Source organism: Chiloscyllium plagiosum, chromosome 16 (assembly GCF_004010195.1).
Source record: "Chiloscyllium plagiosum isolate BGI_BamShark_2017 chromosome 16, ASM401019v2, whole genome shotgun sequence".
In the NCBI taxonomy this organism is placed as follows: domain Eukaryota; kingdom Metazoa; phylum Chordata; class Chondrichthyes; order Orectolobiformes; family Hemiscylliidae; genus Chiloscyllium; species Chiloscyllium plagiosum.
The window spans coordinates 13512802-13533960 of record NC_057725.1 but is presented as its reverse complement, the minus strand read 5'-3'; the positions used below and the strand labels follow the sequence as shown (position 1 = coordinate 13533960).

Sequence of the window (21159 nt, the reverse complement as noted above, 5' to 3'; positions counted from 1 at the left end):
CCATGATCTTACCCCACCAACCAACCAACCAACCCTGACCAGCAGGCAGAACTAGGTACTACAGCCCAGAAAGATGACCATTTAACCAACTCAATAGACGCAAGGCAGAATAAACTCTAACTTTCCACAGGGACTACACAAGCACTGGAGGGGAGGGGGGGATTTGAGGGAGACGATTTTGGTGCCGTTTTATCAGATGCATTTTCCAATAGATTTCGAAACAACCGGCCAGATATTTCCTCCACATTCGCCCTCAAGTTCGATTCCCCCCTCAACCTCCGACGGTGAGCCGCAGAGACAAAACGGCTCCTATCCCCATGAACAAAGAGAAAGCACTTTTAAAAAGACGAGAGGAACCAACGGTCGGCGCTCGCAAGGCCGGCCGCCCAAACCATCAAACAATGTCCCGCCCCCGGAACCCCGCTGCTGCTGGTCACCTCCCAGGGGCGCCTCGTATTCCTATTGGTTAGTCGAACTATCAATCCCCATGTCCTGCCGTCTTACGCGGGCAGCAGGTGGATTTGAATCTGACCAATGGAAGAGGAGGTTACAGAATTGCTTGGTGACCAATCGGGTGGAGCGTTGCTCGTGCGGGTGGGTGTGTGAGGGGGCAGGCTGGCGGGGGGAGGGGAAACCGATAATTTCAAACGCGCGTCCCCACTAACGGTCCCGTTCAACGGCGAAGGGCGCTTTTGTTGTTTTTTCAATTAAAAAGCGGGTGGCACCCTCGGAACGGCGATCGTTTCACCCTGTAAGGCTGGCTGTAATCGGATCGGTAAGGCCGAAGCGAGCGAGGGGAAAGAAACGGTTTGTTGTTTATTCTCCTGTCTCGGTATTTATGAAATAAATTGAAGCGTCACAGAGAAAGGTGCACTCCATTTTCTCCTCTTCTGGCGTGCGGGGCTGGACAATGAAGCGGGGGGCGGGGGTTGTCGGTGCTGCTTTTCTCCCTCCCCGGGCCTAGGGTTCTGGAAGTCTGGTAGCGAGCCCCTTGTCTGGCGAGCTCGGTTTGAGAGGCCGGGCGAGTGGTGGTCGTGGTGGGGGAGGGGCTGGAGGCCCCGCCTTACCTGGGGGGGGATGGGGGTGGTCGACTTCCTTTAACCTCCCCCAATCTTTTTTTCCCCAAAAGTATTGATGTGTTTCACGAAAGACTGAAGAGCTGGACTATTCGGTGGGAGGGATGTTGATGAGAGCATTCCATCATCATCATCATCATCATCATCATCGCCAACCTTTCTCCTCTCCTTTCCGCACCCCTCACCACTTAGATGCAGGTTTGTTTCCTTTTAGGCAGAAGGAGACGAGCTTTTATTGCCTTATTTCGCACCGCTGCTCACCTCTTCAGGCTTCCCGAGAGCCGCTTGAAGCCTTCAGGGGTATTGGATGGAAAGGTTGGGGAGAAATCTGGAGCTACTGTCCCTCTGGGATGGGGAGATGTGGGACCCATGGTCTTTCATGGTATCCTCGGATTCGCATACTGATTCATTTTTTGTTTAGAAATGAAGAATGTTTCTATCCCAGCGTTTTTCCTCTTGCTTTTAGATCCCCCTTCCTTTCCAGGGTGCCTATTGTTTAAAGGGCCTGGTTCAGACCATTGTGCGTACTCCCCAGTCCTTCTCATGGGATGGCAACAGCGCAGTCATGCGGTTTCCACCGCTCCAAAATAAATGACTTACAGTATTTGCATATGATGGTTTAAAAATAACGTTGACATCGTAACCAGGTAATTCTTGCCGCACTTCTGAGCTGCGCTACCTTGACCTCTCCCTATGCCAACATGCGTACATTTACACCCAAATTGAAATGTGACATGAGGACGCATTTTAAGCCGCACCTGGTAATCTGCAACGCCTTACAATGTTGGTTATAGTTCATCATGAATTTGTTTTGATTCGCAGCATTTTTTTTGTTGTATGTGGATCACTAAGAGGTGAATACCATTTGAGTAACATCTGAGTCAGATAATTTTGGGGGGAAATTCTTTTAATTGTTTTGGCTTCAGTAGATAAATATTTAATGCTTCAACGTCCAAAGGCGCAGTGAGCCTTGACATGTAAGTACTATGCTTAACTGGCTAGACTTTTTATTATACACGCTTTCATTAATAGTGTTGATCTCTTAATGTGTTGAATAAATGTTACTCGCCATCTATTTGTAGTTACTAGTAAACTTTTTCAGACAAGATTCTGTCAATAACCATGCAAGAAGTGCATTGCCTTCTGCATCTAGGGCCTTCCCCTTTTATCAAATTCAAATAATTGTTAGCGAGAAGTGTGGAATATGAACCAGGAAGTATAAATTTGAAATCAGAGTCCAGTCAGGCAAAGGAAGCAAAATAGTTGAAGGGCTAGAAATGGATTGATAGAGGTAAATATTTCAATTAATTTGCCCTGTGGGACTATTCTAGGGTTTTAACATATTTTGATTTCTTTTTGAAGTTTAGTCAAAAAGAATGCTAAATGTAAAATTCATCATTAATTGTAATTGTAGTTTCTTTCATTGTTTGCCCACCTTGGGTCTTTAATGTTTTGCTAGTATAAATACAGGATTTTGCTAACACAAAGTAGAATCCAATATTCCTTTTACTGCGCATTGAGCTCAGGGAATTCACTGAGAAAGGGAGAGGTTTTTTAAAATAGTTGTCAGAGAAGGAATGGGAGAGGGCTGAGTATTTATGAATAAAAAGGTATTAATTAAAATTAATAGTTTAAACAAAATGACTACATGATTATAAAAACAAGAACAGACACGCAACAAAGTGCAGAAATGCATTTATCTGATATTCCACAGTTGTGGGATCAGATATTAGAGAGGCTACAGAAAGGATTTAGAAGGAAGTTATGATAACAGTGTGAAATAATTGGGAAGGCTTGGTTTGTTTTAGTTCAACTTGAGAAGATTGGAGGGTAGTGGGGTACCTGTTCTAAGATAGAATAGGTAGGAATCCCCAATTACCTTTAGGTGAAACCTTTGTCACCAGAGGCATGGATTTAATTAAAGGGTTTAAGGGTTTGTAGTGAAAACTTTTGCCCAGAGTGGTATTGGCATTCACCCTTGATTTCTCTCTCCACGTTCTTGGTTGCAACAATGGTTTATGATTTTTTTTTTGCATGTGGCTATGTTTCTCTACAAGGAAAATGTAGTTAACTATTTTTGCTAAAGTTATGAGGAGCCAATTATAAGGGTTTCTTGAGTGAACAAAAGCACTTGTGCTAACCCAAAAAAACTAAACTGCATTGAGTATGCAGCTTCCATGCAGTCACATATCCGATGTTTCCTTTAAATCTGGATTTTGTGGCACCTATTGGAAACTGATGTGCCTGTACAGTTTGTTGTGCTTGGCTGTGCAGTTTAGAGGAAATGTTTCACTTGTGCATAATTGCACATTTTTAATAGGAGATAAAGAGCATGCATTTTAGTGACTTTGGTATCCTTGAGGTATAAGGTCTTAACTGAAGATCGCATTTGGTTTGTTGGTTTTGGGAATGTAATAAGTTTTAGTGATATCTTTAAATTCTTGGTTCTGTTAATAAGTTGAATATGCAATTGAAATACCACTGACCACAGACCAAAAGTTGAAAAGTGAGATTTTGCTGGATGGCTCCTTGATGTGTATGGACTGGACCAGACCAAACCCCCTCAAAATCTATCATGGAGAAAGCTTCGACCTTGATTTTTCTTACTTTAAAGGCCAGTGCCAAGCGTTGCATTCTAGATGCAATTCAGTTGGTCAATCTATGAGGCTTCAAGCAAAACACGCTTTATTCGTACGCTATAGTTAAAAATACAAACAAAAGAAAGAAATATTGGAATAACTTAACTCTGTTGGAAAACTTGACAATGTAAGATTATTTAACTATCGAGTTTTGAGAAGATTTGTAGCTCAGGTTGAGATTCTGTATGTAGGTTTGCTCGCTGAACCTTCCAGCTCAGCGAACAAACCTACATCCATTATTTAACTATGAAATATCAACTGTTCTGATGTATTAACATCCTTTAAAGGACACCCTTGGCAAAGGCAAATTCAGTCAATAGATTGTCTCCCATGCAATCCAGGAGGAACCAATATCAACACAAAAAGGTGTGTGTCCCCATCTGCCTGCCCACTGGGGGCAAACTACTACAGTCCATTGCTTTTCCTGCCACCAAATTCCTGCATCGTCCTTATCAAAGTCACAACAATGTCTTGGCAATTACAGTCTCTTGCCCTGACACATGTTGATTTTTAACTTAAATGACTGCAAAAATAAGCTCTATCTAAACATTACTAGCAGCATAAATGTTGAAATGTTACAATGCTGGCATTATACTTAAGATCTCCTGCATTTTGGAACATTTTTGTTGATGATTATTCAACTATCTGGAGAAAAAAAACACCCATTACATCTTTCTATCTTTTATCTTGCAGCATACAGCAGCAATACCCATGTCACTTTCATTGATATCTACCTTGAATGGCTTTGCGTAATAAGATGTAGCTATAACAGGTTTCAGGTTATAATATTCCCTGTCTACTGAAACTTTCTGCAGTTCTTCATCAAGTCCGTGGAGCAACAACATTTGGAAGTTCATACCAAATTTTAACAATCAAAGCCACTCAGTCCCAGGAATTGTAGTACTTTAGTATGGGGAAAGTCCCCAATAATCTGTTTTCACATCCCATGGAGCCATTTGTTCATGTTAGAAGATATCGACTGTAGGGAAATAGATAGTGACATCTTGCAAAATGTCCATTTTACAGAGGAGGAAATGCTGGATGTCTTGAAACAGCTGAAGGTGGATAAATCCCCAGGACCTGATCAGGTGTACCCTAGAACTCTGTGGGAAGCTAGAGATGTGACTGCTGGGCCTCTTGCTGAGATATTTGTATCATCGATGGTCATAGGTGAGGTGCCGGAAGACTGGAGGTTGTCTAACGTGGTGCCACTGTTTAAGAAGGGTGGTAAGGACAAGCCAGGGAACTATAGACCTGTGAGCCTGACGTCGGTTGTGGGCAAGTTTAGACTAGGTTAGATTACATTATAGTGTGGAAACAGGCCCTTCGGCCCAACAAGTCCACACCGATCTGCCGAAGCGCAACCCACCCATACCCTTACATTTACCCCTTATCTAACACTACGGGCAATTTAGCATGGCCAATTCACCTTAGCTGCACATCTTTGGACTGTGGGAGGAAACCGGATCACCCGGAGGAAACCCACGCAGACACAGAGAGAACATGCAAACTCCACACAGTCAGTCGCCTGAGGTGGGAATTGAACCCGGGTCTCTGGCACTGAGGCAGCAGTGCTAACCACTGTGCCACCGTGCCGCCCATGGTGTTGGAGGGAATCCTGAGGGACAGGATGTACGTGTATTTGGAAAGGCAAGGACTAATTAGGGATAGTCAACATGGCTTTGTGTGTGAGAAATCATGTCTCTCAAACTTTATTGAGTTTTTTGAGGAAGTAACAAAGAGGATTGATGAGGGCAGAGTGGTAGATGTGATCTATGGACTTCAGTAAGGCGTTTGACAAGGTTCCCCATGGGAGACTGATTAGCAAGGCTAGATCTCACAGAATACAGGGAGAACTAGTCATTTGGATACTGAACTGGCTCAAAGGTAGAAGACAGAGGGTGGTGCTGGAGGGTTGTTTTTCAGACTGGAGGCCTGTGACCAGTGGAGTGCTACAAGGATCAGTGCCCGGTCCTCTACTTTTCATCATTTAAATAAATTATTTGGATGCAAGCATAAGAGGTACAGTTCGTAAGTTTGCAGATGACACCAAAATTGGAGGTGTAGTGGACAGCAAAGAGGGCTACATCGGATTACAACAGGATCTTGACCAGATGGGCCAATGGGCTAAGAAGTGTCAGATGGAATTTAATTCAGATAAATGTGAGGTGCTGCATTTTGGGAAAGCAAATTTTAGCAGGACTTGTACACTTAATGATAAGGTCCTGGATAGTGTTGCTGAACATAGAGACTTTGGAGTGCAGGTTCATAGCTCCTTGAAAGTGGAGTCGCAGGTAGACAGGATAGTGAAGAAGGCGTTTGGTATGCTTTCTTTTATTGGTCAGAGTATTGAGTACAGGAGTTGGGAGGTCATGTTACAGCTGTACAGGACATTGGTTAGGCCACTGTTGGAATATTGCGTGCAATTCTGGTCTCCTTCCTATCGGAAAGATGTTGTGAAACTTGAAAGGGTTCAGAAAAGATTTACAAGGATGTTGCCAGGGTTGGAGGATTTGAGCAATGGGGAGAGGCTGAACAGGCTGGGTCTGTTTTCCCTGGAGCGTCGGAGGCTGAGGGGTGACCTTGTAGAGGTTTACAAAATTATGAGGGGCATGGATAGGATAAATAGACAGTCTTTTCCCTGGGGTCGGGGAGTCCAGAACTAGAGGGCATAGGTTTAGGGTGAGAGGGGAAAGATATAAAAGAGACCTAAGGGGCAACTTTTTTACACAAGGTGGCATGTGTATGGAATGAGCTGCCAAAGGAAGTGGTGGAGGCTGGTACAATTGCAACATTTAAGAGGCATTTGGATGGGTATATGAATAGGAAAGGTTTTGAGGGATATGGGCCGGGTGCTGGCAGGTGGGACTAGATTGGGTTGGGATATCTAGTTGGCATGGACGGGTTGGACCGAAGGGTCTGTTTCCATGCTGTACATCTCTGACTCTGTGTCCAGTGACTTGATCCAGTAACATGAATTGAGCTTTTGCGAACTCACTCTTAGTCAAATTTGTTGCCAACCCTGTTTCCTGAAGTCGATTGAACAATTCCAGTATTTCTCCAAATGTTCCTTCTATGTGTGATTTAAGCCACCTACACAATTTGATAATCCAAACTGACTATTGGTTAATCTTTGAAATGTGGCTGGCACATTTTTCATACCAAACAACATGACTTTAAAGTGGTACAGTCTCGGTGTCACAAAAGCAGAATTTCCAATTACCCTTTCAGATAAAAGTAACTACCAACATCCTCTGAATAAGTCCAACTTTGAAATGTAACTTGCTTGTCCCACCTTCTTAACACAGTCTTTCAAACATGGAATAAGCTACGAGTCAGATTTTGTAACTACATTGACTTTGTGATAGGCTCATTCAGTCCTTGGGTTCCATGTGATTTTGGCACCATTACTATGGTTAAACTCCATTTGCTGCAACTCACTTCAATTTTATTGTCTCAGCATTCATCCAATCTCCTTGAACCTGTACCAACTTTAGAGCGTTAAGTCTGAAAGGGTGTTGCTTAATCCTACATCTTGCCTAATTAGATTAGTACTTCCCAACTTCTTCCCACGCATATCCCCATGTGATTTGTAATAACTCTTTTAGGTCACTTCGATTTTCTTTTGGAAGGTAACTTATCCCCGTTTTTGAGAACTTCCTCAATGTCCAGTTTAATTTAGTGTCCAGTTCAGGTTCCTCTGAACTTGCTTTTTTGCTGTGTTTTGTAATCAGTAACACATTCTCTTTTTGTTTCCTTTCCTATCAAAATACTGCTTGAGCATATTCACGTGACAAATTTCTTTCCATTTGGCATTTTTGCTAAATAATTCATCTCTGATTAAATTTCCTTTCAATTTGATCAGGCCCAGTAAACCTTACCTTTTAAAGGTTCATGCACTATTGGGAGTAACACTAACGCTTTATTTCCTCAAACAAAATGTAGAATTTTTGATTTATTCTCTGCCTGTTACATGCTGTGCTATGTTTGAATGTCAGCTAGTCACGTCATGCATTCTGTTTAATCTTTCCCTGAAGTTTGACACATGGTGCAAATACGTGGTCTCTGAACTCTGACTCACCAATTTCTTGTCAATTAATTTCAGTGGTCCTTGCACCTCATGTCCAAAAACTAATTTGTATGGACTAAATTTAGTTGATTGATTATGTGCATCCTTAATTGCAAAAAGTACAAATGGAATACTTTTACCCAATCCTCTGGATAGTCAACATGGTCCTTAGAACAGTGGCAAACTTTAATGTTCACCATGATTCTGGATGTTATGCAGTGGATATGAATTGTTTTATTCCTAAGCATGCATAAACTTTGTAAAATTTGACCCCTGATCTGATTGTATTTCTGTGGACAGTCATTATCTAATGAAAGTTTGAGTAACTCTTCTACAGTCCTTTTTAACTGTGATACTGCTTGATAGAATGGCCTCTGGAACTCAGTAGACACATCACTATTGTCAAAAAAATACTGATTCCAATGTTTTAGGAGAAGTTCTACACAATCAAGACTTGCAAAAAGTTTCTCAAATGTGAGAATGGTATTAAGTGTGCTGGTTTTATCGCGACATAAGGTTTTCCAATTATCTATCATGTATGACATGTCTGGCAAAAGTCAAATACATCCTTGTGCATTCCAGGCCAATAAAAACGTTTTTGAATTTTCCTTCTAAATGACCTATTGGTAGTTCACGTGCTACTTGCAACATCACCTTTCTATAACCGACTGGTATAAACTCGTCAAGCTTTCACACTAACAAAAGCTTGATGAACATCTGCCCATTTCTGATTTCCCGGAATGCATGATGGTGTCCATTTCCTCCTCTTTGCTACTTTTATTTAGCCCTGAGACTGAACTGTTAGCGTGGGAACAGTGTGTTGAAGTAACAGGCAAGTGGAAGATCAGGGTCATTTTTATGGACAGATTATAGGCGTCCCACAAAGTGGTCATCCAGTCTCCATCTCACCTCCCCGATGTAGAGGAGACAGCGTTGTGAGCAGTGGATACAGTAGATGACGTTGAATGAAGTGCAGGTAAATCACTCCTTCTTCCAGGAGGCGTGTTTAAGGCCTATGGAAAGAATCAAATTTCCTGAGGTTTTGGGAATCTCTGGAAGATGCTAGGCTGGATCATCTATACTTGCAGCTAAAAATTATTGTGGATTTTTCTCTTTTACACTGCTTGTTGGTTTGTCATCATGGAGGATGAAACATTGTTGAAGATTCTTCCAGTAATTTGTTCAGTTACTATCACCAGTCATGATGTGGCAGGTCTGCAGTGCTTATATCTGATCTGTTAGTTGTGGTATTGTGACATTGTTAATCTTCTCCTGCTGTTTGGCATGCAAACAATTCTGTGTTGTAGTTACACCAGGTTGACACCTGTTTTTAGATATGCCTCGTGCCACTCCTGACCTACCCTCCTGCAATCTTCTTTGAACCAGGGTTGATCCCTGGTAATGTAGAGTGGGATATATACTGGGCCATAGGATTGTAAATTTGTCGTTCAGTACAATTCTGCCACAGAATCTTCGGCTTGCCTTTTCTTGAGTTGTGAAATCAGTTTGGAATCTATCCCATTTAGCATTGTGATTGTGTCATAGAACGCTGGAGCATTTCCTCATTGTGAAGATGGGACTCAGCTGAAGAAAAAAGGGTAAATGGTAATTAACAGGGTTCTTTCTTATTCAGATTTGATTGGATACCATGAGACTTCATGAGATTTGAATCTTATGTTGAGTAGGGCATCTCCCTGCTAACACCATACCATTGTGCTGCCACGTCTGCTAGATCTGTTTGTGGAAACGTGAAATATCGCTATCTGAAATGTTTAAAGAATTGGTACAAAGATAAGAATTTCTATTAAAGTTCAGTTGTGTTGTGCTGTTGATGTAACACACTAATTCCTAGAAAATGTGTGTGTAAATTACAGCTTGAATTAAAATGTTTTTTTAAGATTAGGTTAGATTACTTGCAGTGTGGAAACAGGCCCTTCTGCCCAACAAGTCCACACCGACCCGCCGAAGCGCAACCCACCCACAACCATTCCCCTACATTTACCCCTTCCTCTCACACTATGGGCAATTTAGCATGGCCAATACACCTGACCTGCACATCTTTGGACTGTGGGAGGAAACCGGAGGAAACCCACGCAGACACGGGGAGAATGTGCAAACTCCACACACAGTCGCCTGAGGCGGGAATTGAACCCAGGTCTCTGGCGCTGTGAGGTAGCAGTACTAACCACTGTGCTATCGTGCCGCCACAATTGTTGTTAAACTGTTACCTGTATGGGATACTTTATTTTTGAAACAGTTCTTGAGATTTATTTTTCCCATTTCAACAATATTATCACATCTTCAAAACATTGAAGATGCAATGTATGCCGCTGTTATTGTTTTCTATATTTTCTCAACTGCTTTATATTAGATTCCCTACAGTGTGGAAACAGGCTCTTCAGCCCAACCAGTCCACATCGACCTTCTGAAGAGTAACCCACCCAGACTCATTTCTCTCTGACTAATGCACCTAACACTATGGGCAATTTAGCATGGCTAATTCACCTGACCTGCACATCTTTGGTATGTGGGAGGAAACCGGAGCACCCGGAGGAAACCCACGCAGACACAGGGAGAATGTGCAAGCTCCACACACAGTCGCCTGAGGCTGGAAGCCAACCTGGGACTCTGGTGCTGTGAGGCAGTAGTGCTAACCACTGAGCCACCGTGCCGCCCATTATTTTGGACATCTTCTAAAAAGATGCATTTCATGCATAAAAATGCAGCCTCTCTAATCTGCAAACCTATGTGGGTCACATTGCTTCACTTCTATTCAAATCCTTTATTAGAAAATAACATCAGTATGTGGATCAGACTACAGTAGGGGTGATTTTAAAATGCTGGGTCCCTAAAGAAACAAATGCAATTTTTGTATTGGTTGGTAGTGAGGGTGTTTAGTATGGTCTGAAAATAGATTCATTTGGGATGGGTAAATCAAGGTTGAATAACCTTCCTTATTAAGAATTTGCAATCTTCAGTAGTTCACAGCAAGACGACTCATATGCCTTGATACTTATGCATAGCATTGTGCTTTGTCTTCAGATCACTAATCTGCTCTGTTCTGTGTTCCCTAGCGCATGTGACCCCTGATACAACTTGTTATTCAGTTGGTGAATTTTATAATAAATGTTTGAAGAAAATTGATGCATGGGAGAATTTTTTTTCTCCGTAATGATCCTTTTTAGAGTTTAAGTTTCACGAGTAATGTCTTGTACCCTCAGACATCTTGGGGAAAATCCAGAAGTGTTGTCCTTGGTGTATTCTCTGATTGTTTAAATGTAGTACCTTGCAAACCTGCAGTCACAGAAGCTGCTTCCATCTGTGTTTTGTCAAAGCTCCTTGTTACTGTACCCACCATTCTTGTTGCACAGCCGCATTTGGTTACCAGATCATTCATAGTCTTGGCATTCTTTTTAAAGCAGCTCATGGTGCTTGGTTACTTATAGAAACTTTAGAATGGTAATCAAACTGAGAGAGTTAAATGAGTTAAAATAGTGTTCTACATACTAGATTAATGAAGTTTAGGCCATAAGACACAGGAGTGGAAGCAAAACCATTCGGCCCATGGAGTCCACTTTGCCATTTAATCATAGCTGATGAGTGTTTCAATTCTACTTAACAGCACTCTTTCCTCCTAGCCCTTAAATTCTTGATCTCGCAAGGAATTATCAATTTTTGCCGTGAAGGCATCCAACATCCCGGCCTCCACTGCGCTTTGTGGCAATGAATTCCACAGGCCCACCACACTCTGGCTGAAGAAATGTCTCCTCATTACTGTTCTAAATTGAACCTCTCTAACTTTAAAGCTGTGCCCAAGGATCCTAGTCTCCCCGAGCAGAAACAACTTCCCAGCGTCCGCCCCTTCTAAGCCATGCGTTATCTTGTAAGTTTCTATTAGATCTCCCCTGAACCTTCTAAACTCTAATGAATACCATCCCAGGATCCTCAGCCGATCATCATCTGTTAAGCCTACCATTCCATGGATCATCCATGTGAATCTCCACTGGACATGCTCCAATGCCAGTATGTCCTTCCTTAGGTGTGGGGCCCACAACTGGACACTATTCTAAATGGGGCCCAATAAGACCTTTATAAAGTCTCAAAAGCACATCGCTGCTTTTATATTCCAACCCTCTTGAGATAAATGAAAACATTACATTTGCTTTTTTAATCACAAACTCAACCTGCAAATCAACATTGAGAGAATCCTGGACTAGCACTTCTGGATCCCTTTGTATTTTGGCTTTATGAATTTTCTGTTGAAACTTTATTGCTGGAACAGCACAGCAGGTCAGGCAGCATCCAGGGAACAGGAGATTTGACGTTTCAGGAAGAAGGGCCTGTGCCCGAAACGTCGAATCTCCTGTTCCCTGGATGCTGCCTGACCTGCTGTGCTGTTCCAGCAATAAAGTTTCAACTTTGATCTCCAGCATCTGCAGACCTCACTTTCTCCTCCTTTATGAATTTTCTCTCTGTTTAAAAAAAATAGTCAATGCCTGTATTTTTTTTTACCAAAGTGCAAAACCTCACGCTTGCTCACGTTGAATTTCATCAGCCATTTCCTGGACCACTCTCCTAAACTGTCTAAATCTTCCTGCAGCCTCCCCACCACCTCAGTACTACCTGCCTGTCCACTTAACTTTGTATCATCGAACTTGGCCAGAATGCCGCCATCCCTTCATCCAGATCATTAATATATAAAATGAACAGCTGCAGCCCAAACACTGAATCCTGCAGGTCCTCACTTGTCACCAGCTGCCCTTCCAAAAAAGAACCTTTTTATCCCAACTCTCTGCCTTCTGTCAGACACCCAATCTTCAATCCATGCCAGTAGCTCACCTCGAACACATGGGCCCTAACCTTACTCAGCAGCCTCCCGTGAGGCACCTTTTATCAAAGGCCTTTTGGAAGTCTAGGTAGATTACATCCACTGGGTTTCTCTGGTCTAACCTACTTGTTCTCTCTTCAAAAAATTCTAGCAGGTTTGTAAGGCACAACCTCCCCTTACTAAATCCATGCTGACTTGTTCTAATCTGACCCTGCACTTCCAAGAATTTAGGAATCTCATCCTTAACTATGGATTCTAGAATTTTACCTACAACCAAGGCTTGGCTAATCGGCCTATAATTTTCTATCTTTTGTCGATCCTTTCTTGAACAAGGGGTTGCAACAGCAATTTTCCAACCATCTGGGACTTTCCTGACTCCAGTGATTTTTATTTTTAAGATCACAGTCAGAGCCTCTGCTATTTCCTCAGCCATACGTCTCTCAAAATTCTAGGATATAGCCCGTTGGGGCCAGGAGATTTATTGATTTTTAGACCTTTTAAGCTTTTCTAGCACTTTCTTTTTTGTAATGGCTACCATACTCAATTCTGCCCCTGACTCTCCTTAATTGTTGAGATATTACTCATGTCTTCCACTGTGAAGACTGACAAAGTACTTAAGTTCTTCAACTATTTCCTTATCTCCCAGCACTACCCTGCATCAATTTGGAGTGACCTAATTTCTACTTCTGCCTCTTGTTTGTTTCTTAGTATTAAAAGAAACTTTTCCTATAATTTCTAATATTACTGGCTAGCTTACCTTCATATTGGATCCTCTCATTCCTTATTTCTTTCTTTGTTGTCCTCTGTTTGTTTTTTATAGCCTTCCCAATCTTCTGATTTCCCAGTGCTCTTGGCCACTTTATAGGTTCTGTCTTTTTCTTTGATACGTTTTCTGACTTCCTTTATCAATCCTGGCTCTATAACCAGTCCCTGGATAATCCATCTTTTTTTTGGGATGTATCTTTGTATTGGGTCCTCAATTACACCCAGAAACTCCTGCCATTGTTGCTCTGTCTTTTCCCCCCCAGGCTCTGCTTCCAGTCGATAGTAAAGTTGGCATATATTCAAAGTATGATTTGGAGACAACAGTGTTGGACTGGGGTGTACAAAGTTAAACCTGTTGGACTATAACCTGGTGTTGTCTGATTTTTATTTGGAAGCACTAGCTTTCGGAGTGCTGCTCCTTCATCAGGTGGTTGTCAAAGTATTTAAAATATCTTTGAAGTATTTTCTGCATGCGCAGGTATTCTGTTAGCATACATTTCTATCCCACCAAAAAAAATTATATACATTTCCCAGCTGTTTTGGGAGTCATGATATGCCAGTGAGAGGTTCAGCTTCATCTAGCTGAAAGGGCCATACATTGCAAACAGTTTGTTACTTTTCCAATGAGAAACAAATAGTGCTGTCAGCAGCATGTACCAAGTAAAACGGAAGATAATAGTAATGAGGTAAACAGCTCCAGCTGTGGCACTTATGAATGCAAAATGATTGGTGGCCAATCATTTCACTTTGTAGATGTTCCTGACAACCTTACGAAGCTCTGCTATCTTCAACTGAAACTTGCTTTTACAATGCTTTGTTTCATTTGCAATTCCTAAGCTAATGAAGTTGTTTGTTGTTTGTATGTGCAAGATTTATTAATCGATCAAAGCTTGTAAATGTACTAACTAATTCAAATTCCATCAGACAATCGTCCTCTTTCATTAAGTGTCTTAACGTTGACAGTTTATATCAATACTTGAAATTTCCCACTAGGTACAACCATTGACTGGAAACCCAACTGAGCTACTCAAAATTATTAGTTATTAATGTATTAGAGGCTGTGTATTCGCTGGTGTACAGTTAGCTTTTTTGGCAGTAATATCTGCAAGACACAAATCAGGAATTTGCTAAAATACTTTCCACTTGACTTGATAGGTGCTATTGGAATAACACAAACATGTGGGTGCAAAATGTGCACTAACATGAACTATTTCTGCACCTTTCATTTCCCACCAGTCCGAGTAAGGAAATGCAGTGGGAGCAGAGCACCTTCAAGTTTGCCACCCATGTTTCATGCTATCCTGACGCTTGTTTTATTGCATTACTTTTGTAAACTTTGTTTAAAATCCTAGATCCCCTCTTCAAAATAACTAAATTTTTTTCAAGTCCAATACTGAAGAACACTTTTTTAATGCTCTGAAACTCTTCCATTGCCTTGCTTTTGTCTACCATTGCAATTTCCATCTTATTCCATCTTTTCTTTTCAGTGCTGTTGTTCTCTAGATCATGTTCCTAAAGCTCTTGATCTTCGTCCTCTCAGATCATGGTTCACTGTGCTCAACTACGCCTCCTTGCTTGATTTTCTGGTGTCCTGAGATGCTGTCCCAAAAGCTGAAACACCTGCCTTTTTAAAATAATTTTGCTTGGAGACCGCGTTCAGTACTGTTTGAATCATTTCCGCCTTTTTGTCTACTGTATCATCTAGACTGCCTGACTGGTCATCTGTCCTTCCCAGTAATAACATTCAGCATATTGCTCTTTGTTAATACAAAGAATAAAATGCCTGGGTTATTTAAAAGTTTGCTTCATCTCTTTGAAGTTCAGCAGATTGACAGGCTGCTGAAATGCTGCTTATTACAAAAATTATTTCTTGCCATTTAAGGTTGAAACCTGCAAGAGTAAACTGTTTGAAGCAAATTAATGTGGCACTGACATAAAGTTCTGTTCTGACCAGTGATTTAAATGTGTTTCAATTTTGGTGCTATATTACTTTGGAGATCCATGATGTGGAGTTACCAGTTTGGACTGGGATGGACAAAGTTTAAAAATCACACCTAGCTACCGGATGAAGGAGCAGCAGTTTGAAAGCTTGTACTTCCAAATAAACCTGAAGAAGGGCTTATGCCCGAAACGTCAATTCTCCTTCTCCTTTGATGCTGCCTGACCTGCGCTTTTCCAGCAACACATTTTTAAGCTCTGATCTCTAGCATCTGCAGTCCTCACTTTTTCCCTTCCAAATAAACCTGTTGGACTATAACCTGGTGTTGTGGTTTTTACTTGGAAATGCTTTGGGACTGTTTCCGAGCAATCAAATTGCTTTCAAAGCAAGATCAGGACAGATTTTGTTGCTGTCTAATATTTGGATATAGTTCTGTAGTTAGGCAATAAGATGTGGAGCAGAGGTATGCCATTTGGCTCATTGCATCTGCTCTGCCATTCAATGAGCTCATAACTGAGTTGATAATCAACTCTGCTTTCCTGCCTTATTTCAATAACCCTGATTCCCTGGTTAAAAATCTGTCTCCACCTTCAATATACTCAATGGCCCAGTCTCAAATGCCTTCTATGGAAAAGAATTCTGTTGGGAATTTTTCTCATCTAGGAGAAAGTTTTCCTCATCTGTCTTAAATGAGCAGCATCTAATTCTGAGATTGCTCTGCATCTAAACGCAAGGGGAACCAACCTGTACCTTGTCAGGCCTCTTAACGGTTTTGCATTTCAGTATGATCTCTCAATCTGCTAAACTCCAAAGAAACAAGGCAAACCTGCTCAGTGTCTCCTCAAAATCCTTACATGTCTATGCTACTTTGAATTATGACTAAGTGAGTGAGGAGGCAGCAAAAAATAATGGGGCCTTTATTCCAGCCAAATCTATGAAGTCCACCCATGTTGTTGTATAGTGAAAAGTGGCTTGGATAATAATACCTGTTTATTTTCCAGGTTGCTGTTTACTGAGTACATTACATAAGCATCATGGGGGATGAATGCGAATGGATGAAATTGCCGATTGACCAGAAATGTGAGCATAAGGTAGGTGCCAGATTTTTCTTTAGTTACAAGTATTATTGGAATGATCGCCAAATATTTGTGGAGAATTAATTGAACGTTGACCAAATCTGAGGTAGATATTTGTGGAAGACTGTTGCAATGGTTTTCATTGAATGCATTGCATAACATCAACTTCATAATTCAATTCCAGAAGGAGTCTAAAACTAGAAATGAGGGACTAGAATCTTTGAAGTTGTGTGGACAGTTGAAAAGGCATTTTTTTTTTTGAAAAGTGGAATCTTTGTGTTTAGCAAAGAAGGAGTAAATACAAAACTCGAAGTAGGAGATGGCATGGGGCAGGGTGACAGTAGGCACATGGACACAAGATGGCTGCTGAACCATAAATTGGCCACCTGCCACACAAGATGACTAACAGACCACAATATGGAGAGAAACGACAGAGTAAACAGAGAGACTGCCTGGGGCCACCAGAACACTAGCACAATGTACTCGCAACCTAGTTCATTAGTTTAAAGCGGTTCAGGAGAGAATACGTATGAGTAGCGTATACTGCCCGCTGAAGTGTCTGGGTCCAGCTATCCATTTAATACGGACTTAATACGGAGTGATAACAGCCAAGGCTGCAGTAATAGTCCTCAGGAAGAGCAATTAGCGCCCATTATTACAGAAATGGACTTCGCACAGACATTGCAGCTGACAACATCTGTGTTGAAACTGACAATGACCGTGCTGAAATTAACAAAGGCTGCGCTGGGACTAGCAAAGACTGCACCGAAGCTAATAATGATTCTGCAATGTTTGTAACAACCAAACTATATTTCAGAAACAATAACCTCATCACTGACCTATTATATCACAAAGTATCTTGTTATGTCCTCGGGGTTGAGTGAAGAATCGCAGCTGACCACTGTGCTGTTGGTGTCTTTCTCTCCCACAGCTCCGGTATTTCTTTGTACAATAAATTGTCGTTGAACCGTGACTAACTCTAAGGCTGGTGATTTTCTCCATAACGCTAGGTAGTTCTGATAAACCTTTGTAATCACTGGCTAGGTCTCCGCTGCATTACTGTCCATATAAAGTATTGGGAAAGATATAGAATGTGGAATTGGGTATGGAATGTTGGGCTTCTCTTTTTATTATAAAGGTGAGTTGATAGAGGTCTTCAAAGATCTTTGATCAAATGCATAATAAGCTCTTCCCACCTCTTCTCCTCCTCCCCCCCCCCTGCCCCCAGCAGAAAGGCCAGATACTAGACAGTACAGATTTGAACAGTATTGCCAAAAACGTTGTGGTGACAACTTGGTGTTGAAAACATTTCCCAATGCGGAGAGCACTATCTGAAATGATAGTGGAAGTTAACTCATTCAATTTGGATAAGTACGCAGAGACAACTAAATTTTTTGGTGAGGAATATGTCCGCTTTTGTAAGGCAGGTTAGAGAGAAAGAAGTTAGTATCCATAAAAGTGACCATAAAAAGGCTGAGCTTCACTTTTTCCTTAAAAGGAAATCATCTCTTCTAGTTTCCTCCAAGTCTTTAAAAATTCTAAATATTTTCTAATCTCCACGTTCAGAAATGTTATTACACACCTCTGGAGCAGGTGGGACTTGAACCTGGACCTTATAGTTCAAAGTTAGGGGCACTACCAATGCATTACAGTGCCTTTTTATTGCACCTGGTATTCCCAGGTGGTCTCCCATCCAAATACAAAGCAGGTCTGAGTTGATTTAGCTTCAGTGATGAGGTGTTTTAAAGGCTGTAGACTTTCTTAAAAAAAAACATACACTTGCATGACTGCCCTCAGATGTAGCATACAAAACTACTCATTTCCTTGATGCAGCTCCACTGTCTCATGTCAACTAGTGGTGATGGGCAATAAATGTTGGCCGTGCCAGGATATCTACAAGACAGGATGAGTTAGCAAAGGCTGAAGATAGCGGGAAGAAGTTAAGGGAAAAATAAGAGCAGAAAGTACTGCAGAAACTGAACAAGTTTGGCAGCATTTATGGGAAGAGAGCAATTAATATTGTGTGAATCTTCTCAGAACTGATTACTCTGTTCTAGTGGGCGGCATGGTGGCACAGTGGTTAGCACTGCTGCCTCAGCGCCAGAGACCCAGGTTCAATTCCCGCCTCAGGCGACTGTCTGTGTGGAGTTTGCACATTCTCCCCGTGTCTGCGTGGGTTTCCTCCGGGTGCTCCGGTTTCCTCCCACAGTCCAAAGATGTGCAGGTCAGGTGAATTGGCCATGCTAAATTATCCGTAGTGTTAGGTAAGGGGTAAATGTAGGGGTATGGGTAGTTTGCGCTTCAGCGGGTCGGTGTGGACTTGTTGGGCCGAAGGGCCTGTTTCCACACTGTAAAGTAATCTAATCTAATCTACTTCAGTTTTATTTGGGGGAAGCTTTAGAGTGTTTGGCTAACTGCTGAGTAATTGGAAAGGGGAGTAGAAGGTGTAGAGAAATTTTAATCTTGCTGACAAAAGACCATAAGCACCTGCTTGTTAGAGTTTGGGGACAAGGGTGGTGCAATTTCAGAAGATGATACCCAAAATCAACTCTATTGATTGAGGCACATCAAAATAGATTCTTAGCATAACCATTCTAATGTTTTATGTCACCAGAATTGTTTCTGTGTATATATGCACTGAAGTGGGCAAAATTCAACCTGGAGCACTGAAAACAATTCAGAGCAATTGTTAGTTGGTGTAGTCATTTCATGGAACCAAAATGTCTAGAGTTATTGCAGAAGGCCAAGATTCCTCAGAGCTTACCAGAAGACTTCGCTATTGAAATTGCTAGTTTCTAGCAACTCATTTGACAGTGGCACAAACAATTGCCCATTATGTCACATCTGCAGCATTGACCAAATGTCTGTGAACTTCAAATTGCCAACATTTGTATGTAAAATAAGGAGGCTTGTAAATATCATGTGGCTTTCTCGAGAACAGAGAAGATTTTAATGTGTTGCTGACATGAAAAAATTTAAACTCTGGTAATTTAAAACTTAATGCCATGCTGAAAACCAAATTCCCTGGAAGGGATTTTGTTTGACTTCATGAAGACAGTTTGGATAAATGAGGATGTGGTGAAGTTGTGAATTGACAGCATAAATTGGTCGTTTCAGTGACCTACTTAAAGCATGTGACTTAGTAGTATGAGATGCACTCGTACCCAGTGTAACTGAGTTTCATGTGTCTGAAGAAATAATACTCAAATTGACGTAATTAGGAGGTGGAGTTCTAAGTCGAATGTATAATTTAACCATGTTTGTGATAAATGGGTTCCAGGTGGAGGTGAAAGCTTCAATTGGAATGCGTACTGTCCTGTTTGATTTTTCTTTGTGGTTTTGTCATCAAATCATGGGATGCTATTTGTGCACAGATTGTTATCGTAGCACTCATAAAATGCAGGCTATCCAATTAATGAAAATGTGGAAGATCTGTTGTAGAATGATGATTCTGAATCTGGTAGCACCAAACCTGAATCAGTCAGGACGTTGCAGTGCCCTAGCTGAAATGATTCAGAATGAATATAATGAACTTCAAATGTTTAAGACTGAATTTGAATTTGTCTGGCACATTTTTTAACAATGTTTTTTAATCTCTCATTCTACAAGTATGCATTTAATAACAATCACTAAATATAGAGTTGAAAGTGTGGTGCTGGAAAAGCAGGGCAGGCAGCATCTGAGGAGCAGGAGAATCGACGTTACAAGCATAAGCCCTTCCTATGGAGTGCTTTTCTGATGTCAATTCTGATACTCCAGCATCTGCAGTCCTCACTTTCTCCTAACCATTAAATATATCCCACTGATGTAATGGAAATACATTGGCTATGCAAACTATACCTTGATGTATAAATCAACATCAGGTCATATTGTGGTGTATAAGTAAACATGTATTTTGGAAGAATTTTTCACAGCATCAATGATTAGGTTTAAACATCACAATCCAGGAGAGCTAACATTCTTAGTTTGTAAATGTAAGGCCATATGTGTCGCAAAAACAATACAGCATAGGAAAAGCCCTTCAGCTCACTAAGCCTGTGCCAATTCCAATTCTCCTTTTTTTTTATCCTGCTACTTTAATGTTTCTATCTTTCTGTTTACCCTACATTCATGTGCATATCAAAATATTAAATGTGTCTTAAATATTGCTAATGTGCCTGCTTCCACCACCTCCACTGGCAGTACATTCCAGGCACCCAGCACTCACTATGTGAAAACTTAACCCTGCATTTCTCCCCTAAGCTTTCTTCCCCCCACCTTGAACCTATCCCCTCTTTTAGTTAACCTTTCCACTCTGGGGGGGAAAAAGCCTCTGACTATCCATCCTATCTATGCCTTTTATAAATCTGTAGACCTCTAATAGGTCACGCCCCAGCCTCTGTTTTTCTAGTGAAAACAATCCAAGTTCATCCAACCTCCCCTCTTAAGTAAAACCCCCTAGACCAAGCAACATCCTGGTGTAAACCCTCTCCGCACCCTCTCCAAAGCATTCACGTCCTCTGGTTGCGAGGTGACCAGAACTGCATCCAATATTCCAAATGTGATCTAACTAAAATTTTATAACAGCTGTAACATAACCTGCCAACTTTTATTTGATGCCCTAGCTGATAAAGACAAGCATGCTCTATGCCTCCTTGTTGACCATCTTATCCACCTGTGTGGCACTTGGAGAAATCTGCGGTCTTAAGGGTTCTGTCATTATTGCATGATTTGCATCAAATTTGATTTTCAAAAATGCATCACTTCACTTTTGTCTGGATTAAACTC

At 41.4% G+C, this 21159-nt stretch overlaps 1 protein-coding gene across 5 annotated transcripts in view; it reads left to right on the top strand.

Moving 5' to 3' along the window:
* The first annotated feature begins 520 nt into the window (after positions 1–520).
* ckap5 (cytoskeleton associated protein 5) overlaps positions 521–21159 on the top strand; it is a 119592-nt gene continuing 98953 nt past the window's right edge. For 2 of the 5 annotated variants that reach the window (XM_043705464.1, XM_043705459.1), the window contains exons 1-2: positions 617–807; positions 16318–16407. In XM_043705464.1, coding sequence (XP_043561399.1) covers positions 16351–16407 — 57 coding nt within the window. In that variant the 5' untranslated portion in view covers positions 617–807; positions 16318–16350. Of the gene's footprint in view, positions 595–615; positions 808–16317; positions 16408–21159 lie in introns of those variants that run through there. The other 3 variants (XM_043705461.1, XM_043705462.1, XM_043705460.1) reach the window with 3 other exon arrangements.